This window comes from Notolepis coatsorum (genome assembly GCF_963971535.1).
Source record: "Notolepis coatsorum genome assembly, chromosome: 7".
Lineage (NCBI taxonomy): Eukaryota > Metazoa > Chordata > Actinopteri > Aulopiformes > Paralepididae > Notolepis > Notolepis coatsorum.
The window spans coordinates 38,835,015-38,845,014 of NC_140171.1; the positions used below are offsets into that span (position 1 = coordinate 38,835,015).

At 38.8% G+C, this 10,000-nt stretch overlaps 1 protein-coding gene across 1 annotated transcript in view; it reads right to left on the reverse strand.

Annotated features, from left to right (window-relative positions):
* Positions 1-10,000, reverse strand: part of LOC311232351 (uncharacterized protein) — a gene marked incomplete at its 5' end in the record, with an annotated part of 144,177 nt that overhangs the window by 83,463 nt on the left and 50,714 nt on the right. The window contains 10 exons of the mRNA XM_084319116.1: positions 2,674-2,715; positions 3,163-3,368; positions 4,906-4,978; positions 5,186-5,284; positions 6,706-6,804; positions 7,813-7,911; positions 8,075-8,173; positions 8,845-9,042; positions 9,438-9,536; positions 9,780-9,878. Coding sequence (XP_084175242.1) covers positions 2,674-2,715; positions 3,163-3,368; positions 4,906-4,978; positions 5,186-5,284; positions 6,706-6,804; positions 7,813-7,911; positions 8,075-8,173; positions 8,845-9,042; positions 9,438-9,536; positions 9,780-9,878 — 1,113 coding nt within the window. The remainder of the gene's footprint in view (positions 1-2,673; positions 2,716-3,162; positions 3,369-4,905; positions 4,979-5,185; positions 5,285-6,705; positions 6,805-7,812; positions 7,912-8,074; positions 8,174-8,844; positions 9,043-9,437; positions 9,537-9,779; positions 9,879-10,000) is intronic.

The following is a 10,000-nucleotide window of genomic DNA, read 5'->3' on the forward strand; positions in this document are numbered from 1 at the left end:
CGTCCAAAAAGAAGTAGGTTATAGTATAGTTAGTTAGCAACACAACATACAGACAATAATAGCATAACCTTTGTTTTTTTGTTTTATTGTGGATCCCCATTAGTCTACGCCAAAGTGAGACTACTCTTCCTGGGGTCCAAACATTTAAAATACAAACATTGACGTACTCACAAGAAAACATCACAACAAACAAAACAAGTGAATCAAAGTTCACTCAATATTCATAAGTCAGATATCACAATTCTCCAACCATAAAATACATATTCCATCAGTCCATAAAAACAAAATAGATAAAAATCATTTATATGATTTTAACTCCTAATATAGCATAACTTTTCTCAAGTCACCGATCACCTTTATATTTCCATACTAATATTCAACTAATAAGTCAATGACCAAAATGTATCTCGTTATTCCTGAGCGCAATTTTAAACATACATTTGTTCCTTACCATAGTTATATTTCTCTGTATACTATTCCAATAAGCAACTGCTCTATACATTACCGTCTTTTTCAGAGCATTTGTTTTTGGTAGAGGTAAAGTAAAGCATGAATCTAATGCTTGCCTTGTGGTATATCCATGTCTCATATTAGTTGGGTACAGTTGTGAGTGCAAACCCTCCAGTTTCCCAGTATTCCAGATATTAAACAAAAAAGTTACCAGGCTACATGCCATCCTCTGTTCCACTGTCATCTAGGTCAGTGCGGCATGCATCCCTCCAACACTACTCCTCACAGAGCAGCGCAGAGCGAGGCATGCTGCCCTGTTCTGAGCGAGCTGGAGTTTGTTCAGGTCAAGCCTAGAGGCGTTAGACCATATAGTAGGACAGTAGTCCAGGTGGGATAAGACCAAAGATTGTAGTACAAGCTTTGCTGTACCATTAGTCAACAGATTTCTACACTTTCTGATCATTGAAGTACCACAGCTCATCTTAGTCACCATATTGTTAATGTGTTTCGACCAAGAAAGTGTTTCATCTATTACAACACCCAGCAGTTTTGCCTCTCTGACCTGATCGATATCAGCACAGTTCAGAACGAGATTTAATTTAGGATTTGATCTAGATGTATATTTTGAGGCTATCATTATACTAACATTTAACTTATTTTCACTTACCCAGTTGGAAATTAGCACTATCTCATCTTGCAATAACCTATTAACAGACTCAGATTTGTCCGCAGCTACGTACATGGTAGTGTCATCTGCAAAGATCTCCATTGATGTGGTAAATCATTAACGAAGATTGCATACAATAAGGGACCCAGGCAACTCCCTTGGGGCACTCCGGCATGGAGTTCCCTCATCTCCGATAGTGTGCCATTAAACATCACGCATTGTAGTCTATTAAGTAAGTAATTATTTAACAATTTAATAGCACTTTCATTGAATTTATACGCTGATAGTTTCATGAGCAGAAGATCGTGATCTATAATGTCTTTTTAGAAAGGATAGGGCAAGTGTAATTAAATAGTTTTCTTATTGTAAACATAGCCTATGAGAAGACCATAACATACCATGCATTTCTTCCACTCTCAATACTAGCCCTACTCTCTCCTTCCCTTAATTAGCTCTCAGCCAGGAAGCCATGCTGTATGCTAAAATCATTAAATACAGCTTGCCAACACATATTTACAGTTTTAAATATTGAAATGTATTATCATGAAAGATCTAAGTCATTGTAGTTATTACAAAGTTTACTTCAAAAGGCAACAAGGTCTATCAATATACAGTAGTAGACAGCAGTGTAGTCCCCAAGCATGCACAATCCACAGTACACTTGAGTACAGGAACATGTACAATGCCCACGTTCAGTGCAACGATGAATTAAACCGCCCAAAGACACAGTGCGGCTCTGTGACTCGTTTTGATGTGTTGTTCAATGATGAACAATGACTTGTTCAATGACTTGGCTTTGGTCTTTTAGTCGGCTATGTTGGCAATAGTGATAATGCATTAAATTATACTAGCCTTATCCTTATCCTCCTAAGTTGCAATGTGTAAATTTGGGAGGAAAGAATCACAAAAAGTTTTCTTCTTGCTTAAATAACTATTATTCGGGCGCCCGAGTGGCGCACCGCATACAGCACTATGGTGCAACACGGCCGACCCGGGTTCGACTCCCAGACCCGGTGATCTTTGCCGAATGTCTTCCCCGGTCTGTCTCCCATTCCTCCTCTCTCTCTCTCTACCGGACTGCCCGGTAGCAAAAATCTATAAAAACCTACAAAAACATAACTTGTGCGAAAGGACGAGTAACATTTAAATAACTATTATTCTATCTGATACAGTGATAGTTTTAGCAAAGTAACCGATTGGTTAAATAGGCATTGCAGCCGTGGTGGATAATTCCCAAGGGAGATTATATTGTTTGCTTAGAAAGCAACTCCTCATAGCAGCCAGAGAGCCAATGTTAGCTAACATCTGCTCTGCTTCCTCCTGGGTTCCACTCTTACGTAAACGCTTCAGTCAGCACACGTTTTGGTAACCGTGTGGCCACCAGAAGGCATTCTTTTTGTATCTAGCAGCATCCCTGCCATTCCCTTAATTAAAAAACAATTACATAAAAGCAAATAATAAAGACCCTCCACACAACAACATAACACTGTTTTTTGGCTTTCTTAGATGGTGTGAAATAAAATGACAAATACATGGAGAGTATAATTTGTTGTCACCTGGTGGCTTGCAATCATGTTTTCTATTAGAACACCCTCTCTCTGGTGGAAGCTTTGGTGAATAGGAGTCTGGTGAGGCCTGTTAGGAGGGGACAGTGGACATGGATTAGGCATAATGTAGGCCTAGCCCTATATGTATGAATACTACATAAAGTATATAATCTAAACAATGAACATGGACCCCCCCCCCCCCCCTAAGGCAAGCACAGGATAGACATCCGGGACCATACTGTACATTTCGAGAAAAACTGTTAAATAATAGCAGTATCTAGTCTACGTATATTGAAACTCAGCTTGCACATTTACTCCCTTTTCGATTGATAACATGCAAGCTAGCATTTGTGCTAAACTAGGCTAGCTTGCAGCCAGATAGATTTCTACTGACTGAACGCACAGAGAGGAAAATTGGTATCTATCTTCTTGTCTGACTCTGGAGAAGACAGTATGCATCCCATAATGTTGGTGTGTTCCATGAACAAATTATGCTACTAAAGTGTGTGTGTGTGAGTGTGTATGTGTGTGAGTGTGTGTGCGGGGGCGTGTGTGCGGGCGTGTGTGTCTGTCTGACCTGTCCAGGTTATGGCTCATATAGCTGAAGCCGTCCAGGTACTGTCCAGGCAGAGAGTCATCTCCCAACTCTCTGAGGTCCTCTGCTCTCAGGTACTCCCCTCCATCCCCCGTCATAGTGTCCTCGCCTGGGGGATAAAATGGAGAGAGTGAGAGAGTGTGAGGGGTGATTCTAGTCAACATAATAATAATAATAATAATAATAATAATAATAATAATAATAATAATAATAATAATAATAATAATAATAATAATAATAATAATAATAATAATAATTAATAATAATAATAATAATAATAATAATAATAATAATAATAATAATAATAATAATAATAATAATAATAATAATAATAATAATAATAATAATAATAATAATAATAATAATAATAATAATAATAATAATAATAATAATAATAATAATAATAATAATAATAATAATAATAATAATAATAATAATAATAATAATAATAATAATAATAATAATAATAATAATAATAATAATAATAATAATAATAATCTTCACACCACAATACCTGTCTATCTGTGCAGTTAGCAGTTCAATAGAACTGTTATTACTACAACGGCATAATTCAAAACAGTTAACAAGGCAGCATAGTGACATAGGGTAGAACTGTATATTGTATAGAAAGTGTACATAGGACTCATTGCCTTTTGTATTTTATCTTTATTTTTATCATGTCTATTTTATTTTATTTCTATTTAATTATTTTATTCTATTATTATTATTTGTATTTTTTGCACAATCGAAGCGGGCATGGCCACCTTCTTTTCACTATGTCTTGTGTATGTATGTGATGAATAAACCTCTTGAATCTTGAACAGTGGGGTTTAAGAAGGTAAGACTGAGGTAAGGCAACTTAGAGATCACATTTCTCTGGTTTTGTCACTTTAGCTAATTAAAACAATCACAACAATGCTACGAAACAAGATCAATTTGGTTAAGCACATGTACACATAGGCTGAATGTAACCTATATAGATGGTTTCAGAGGAATGTTTGGTGCATTAGGCAATAGCTATGGCTACAGTTGACTTCCTGTCCGGTTTGTTGTGGTGTATGCTAATATCAGAACATGGTCAAGATCTACAGTTATTATACAGTTTAGCTAACTAACACTCGGTTCTCTATCTGGAAATTCTCAACATCTTTCTCCATCAATGGTCAGTAAAGGACATAGGCCTAATTTATTCTGTGGCTGTAGTGACAACCGACTGGAAATCAAGTAACTTCTAGAATGCAAGGTTTGTGTCTGTTATCGTTGTCGTCAAGATGAAACCATCTATACTCCACACCAGACAGGCAGAGCATTGAACCAATCCATCATTCCTCCAGTACCTTCCAGGCCCACAGACATAGACTCGTCATCATCAGATGGCTTGTCATCCAAAAGCCCCAGAGCTACAGAATACACAGCTTTAAGAATCACACTACAGGACTACATTACCCACACTACACACAGCTGTTAGAATTAAAAAGGGAAAGACTGCAAACAGACAAGACACTGGGGGTATTACTAGATGGCATTGTCTAAATGCAAGAGCAGGGACATTTCTTTCAGTGTATGTGACCCATTCATTGGCATATAACAAAAATCATATTACCTAAATTAATTCGCCATCTTGAAAATGCCCTCTTTTAACTCACCCTCTTCATCAGACACATCCAGAATCTCCGTCATGGTTTCTGGAACATTCATCTTGTGTTTCTCTGTCACCGTCTGACACGACATCCGATCAAAAGTCATGGGAAAACACAGACATAACAGGAATATGAAGAGCATGGTTTGGGATGAAACCTACTGAGAACTTGCGAGACACTGAGGGTGTTCCAAAAGTGTTTCACAGGAACTTGTGGGGAAAGTGGACTGACCCCAAGATGTGGAGTCTTACTGTCTTACTGTAAAGGAATCAGTGTTGGAACTTACCGTTGTCGTGGTAATGACCTCCTCGGTGACAACCTTTAGTGTGTCCACCACCGAGATGTAGCCCAGACGTCTAGCGATGGACAGAGCTGTGTTTCCATTCTGACAGACAAAGAGAGTGAGAGAGTGAGACAAGAGAGTGAGAGAGTGAGACAAGAGAGTGAGAGAGTGAGACAAGAGAGTGAGAGAGTGAGATAAGAGAGTGAGAGAGTGAGACAAGATAGTGAGACAAGATAGTGAGATAAGAGAGTGGGCGAGTGAGACAAGAGCATGAGAGATAGTGAGAGTTAGACAAGATAGAAACAAGAGTGAGTGTGAGAGTGATACAAGAGAGTGAGAGTGCAAGAGTGAGAAAGTGAGAGTGAGAAAGTGAGAGAGTGAGACAAGAGAGAGAGAGCGAGATAGAGAGAGAAAGAGAGTGAGATAGTGAGAGAGTGCGATAGTGAGAGAGTGAGAGAGGGAGGATAGATAGATAGATAGATAGATAGATAGATAGATAGATAGATAGATAGATAGATAGATAGATAGATAGATAGATAGATAGATAGATAGATAGATAGATAGATAGATAGATAGATAGATAGATAGATAGATAGATAGATAGATAGATAGATAGATAGATAGATAGATAGATAGATAGATAGATAGATAGATAGATAGATAGATAGATAGATAGATAGATAGATAGATAGATAGATAGATAGATAGATAGATAGATAGATAGATAGATAGATAGATAGATAGATAGATAGATAGATAGATAGATAGATAGATAGATAGATAGATAGATAGATAGATAGATAGATAGATAGATAGATAGATAGATAGATAGATAGATAGATAGATAGATAGATAGATAGATAGATAGATAGATAGATAGATAGATAGATAGATAGATAGATAGATAGATAGATAGATAGATAGATAGATAGATAGATAGATAGATAGATAGATAGATAGATAGATAGATAGATAGATAGATAGATAGATAGATAGATAGATAGATAGATAGATAGATAGATAGATAGATAGATAGATAGATAGATAGATAGATAGATAGATAGATAGATAGATAGATAGATAGATAGATAGATAGATAGATAGATAGATAGATAGATAGATAGATAGATAGATAGATAGATAGATAGATAGATAGATAGATAGATAGATAGATAGATAGATAGATAGATAGATAGATAGATAGATAGATAGATAGATAGATAGATAGATAGATAGATAGATAGATAGATAGATAGATAGATAGATAGATAGATAGATAGATAGATAGATAGATAGATAGATAGATAGATAGATAGATAGATAGATAGATAGATAGATAGATAGATAGATAGATAGATAGATAGATAGATAGATAGATAGATAGATAGATAGATAGATAGATAGATAGATAGATAGATAGATAGATAGATAGATAGATAGATAGATAGATAGATAGATAGATAGATAGATAGATAGATAGATAGATAGATAGATAGATACATAGATAGATATAGATGCCTCACCACAGTGGTAGCGTTGGGTTTGGCTCCATGCTGTAGCAGCACATTGATAATGTGTGTGTTCCCTTGTTGTGCTGCCTGGTGAAGGGGTGTGTATCCATTCTATAGAAAGAGACACAAGGGGAATCGCATTATGGGGTTGGTTAAATGAGAACTGAACAACTGAATAGTCATCACAGACAATAATGAAACAGAATACCATACACAAATTACCAACACAATCACCTGGTGCACAGACAATAACCTCCTCCTCAACTCATCAAAAACCCAAGAACTCATCATCGACTTCAGACGCCAGCCAAACCCCAAAACCCCCATATCCATCTCCGGCAAACCCATAATCACCACAGACTCCTTCAAATTTTTCGGCACCCACATAAGCAATAACCTCAAATAGAAAACCAACACAGACCACATCCACAAAAAAGCCAATCAAAGACTCTTCTTCCTCCGCCAGCTCAAAAAATACAGAGTCAGAAAACATCTCCTGCTCCGTTTCTACCAGGCCATCATTCAAAGCATCCTCACCTTCTCCATAACAGTTTGGTACAGCAGTCTGGACACTCACTCCAAAAACAAACTCCAAAGAATAATCAATAAATCATCCAAAATAATCCGCACCCCCTCCCATCTCTCTTAATCACTCCACCGCCAAAGCACAATAAGAAGAGCTAGAAAAAGTATCTCTGACCCCACTCACCCAGCACACCACATCTTCCAGCTGCTGCCCTCCGGGAGGCGCTACAGATCCCTGACCACCAAAACATCCCGCTTTAAAAACAGCTTCTTCCCCACTGCCATACGGACACTGAACTCCCTGTAACAACCCCCCTACCTCTGTTGCTATGGACATGGACATAAACCTTGATATTGTGGTCTTGTAATTATGTATTTATGTATTTAACTGCATGTAGTATGTACGTATTGTAAGTGATGTTATATGTTCTATGTTCTATGTTGGAACAATGCTGTAACAATGCTGCACTGAAAACAAATTCCACCAGCCTGGCTGGGTGGTCATTAAATAATCTAATCTAATCTAATCTGATTGAATATAGTAACTGCTGCAGACTGCCGTTCCTCTTTGGAGTGAGACCCTTTTAATCCTACCTTGGTTTTGGCATTCACGCCGGCTCCTCGCTGTAGCAGGAAGTTCACCATCTTGCCGTTTCCATAGTGACAGGCCACTATCAGAGGTGTATATCCAAGCTGAGGTGGAACGAGAGATGCTGGTGAGTTATGTCTTGATGATAAGTATATCAATGCTATTTACAAACATATGTTAATCTTTCATTGAAAATTATTCAATTAGTCAGCAAAATCCTAGTCGTATTAGACAACTAAGGATTTCTTTAGTGGAGGACAACCCTACCTTGGTCTGTTGGTCCAGGTGAGCGTCGTGCTTGGCCAGTACTTCCGCTGCACTGACTCTGTCTTCTTGGGCTGCGAGGTGCAGAGGAGTCAGGCCACTCTGTTGTGTACAAACCACACATCTTGGTTAGTGTCGGCGTCTAACCGGTGGTCACTAGCAACTGGCAGGCACCTCTGGCCCTCCGCTCACCCACACCACATGACCATAAACGTTAAATACCATGGTGATTATCCAGTCCGCCGCTGGGAAAGATCTCATTTAGGTAGCGAAGCTTGGTATTTAAACTCTCACAGCACGATCCTCATACTAGCTCTCGCTAGTTAGCCACAAACTAATGCAAAGTCAATGGAGTCAAGCTCCTGTCTGTACAAGCTGTCTGAAGCTCACTGAAACGTACTCCACACAGCACACTGTAGATTTCAGTCAAGCCACAGTCAGCTTGTATAGTGAGAAGCTTGAACACAGACATTGGCCAGTAGGAAACAGAACTATCAGAACTATTCCTTTAACTTGGTTTTTATCCCAGGGGGCTACTACTTTAAACATGTGAGTGTAGTAAGTGAATGTGTGTGTGAGGAACTAGGAAGAAGAAGAAGAAGAAGAGCAGGTGAATATTTATATGCGGTGTGCAGCGCTATCTGTGAGCTTGAGAAAATGTAATGTGTATGTGTGTGTGTGTGTGTGTGTGTGTGTGTGTGTGTGTGTGTGTGTGTGTGTGTGTGTGTGTGTGTGTGTGTGTGTGTGTGTGCTTGCGTTGGTGTGTACGAGACCTTAGTGGGTGTGTTGACATGAGCTCCCTTGTCCAGTAGCAGGCTGGCCATCTCAGCGTGGCCCTCCTGGGAGGCCAGGTGTAGAGGGCTGACCCCCTGCTTGGTCAGGATGTTGGTCTCCGCTCCGTACTCTAATAGTGCCATGGCGATGGCCGTCTGGTTCTTCTTGGCTGCGATGTGGAGAGGAGTGTAGCCATTCTGAAGACAGGAAGAGTGACAGTTTGTAAATATTTTACTTTATGAATGTTAGTGTTTATGTTTTTGCTTAATGCAGATCGTAATGATGCCTGGTTAACCAACCATCTGTAGTGTGGTAGTGAGAGGTTAACCTTCTGTAGTGTGGTTGTGAAAGGGTTAACCCTTTGTCATGTGGCAGTGAAAGGGTTAACCTTCTGTATTGTCGCAGTGAAAGGGTTAACCATTTGGTAGTGTGGTAGTGAAAGGGTTAACGTTGGCAGGACTAGTGACTGGCGATTCAGGGTCTGGATCTGCAAAAACCCCAACAGGCTACTGGAGTAGAATATTACCATTTGATTAAAATTTTATAATTTTGCTCAAAATCGTCCTGGAAATATATGAACGTGTTTTCTAACCTTTGCGGTAGCATGAGGTGATGCTCCTTTATCCAGCAGTAGCAGCGCCACCTGCTGGTTGTCATAATGAGCAGCAACATGCAGTGGAGTCAGGCCGTTCTAGAAAAAGGAATCATGATTGGTTATAGAATTTATATTTCTGCATTGTGGAATCATACTCCTATCTCTATACTCTGTTTAGTAGACAAATGTTATACTGTCTTTAGCTATAAACAGATTATAAATCCATTTCACAGACAAGATTAAGATGAACATAAATTCCTTAGTCTTGGACTAACCTTAATCCATGTCTGTGAAACAGGCTGTATTCTACTCTAGTACAGTGTATTGATACTGTCTCACCTTGCCAGCATCATCAGGGAGAGCTTTGCGCTGAAGGAGGAGTTTTGCTACATCAAGGCTTCCGTACTTTGCAGCTACATGTAATGGAGTGAATCCTTTCTGTAAACAGGAAGTGGAATACATTATTCACTTCACACAAGAGTGTCTTGAGTGCTTGTGTGTGTGCGTGTGTGCGTGTGTGTGTGTGTGCGTGTGTGCATGTGTGTGTGTGTGTGTGTGTG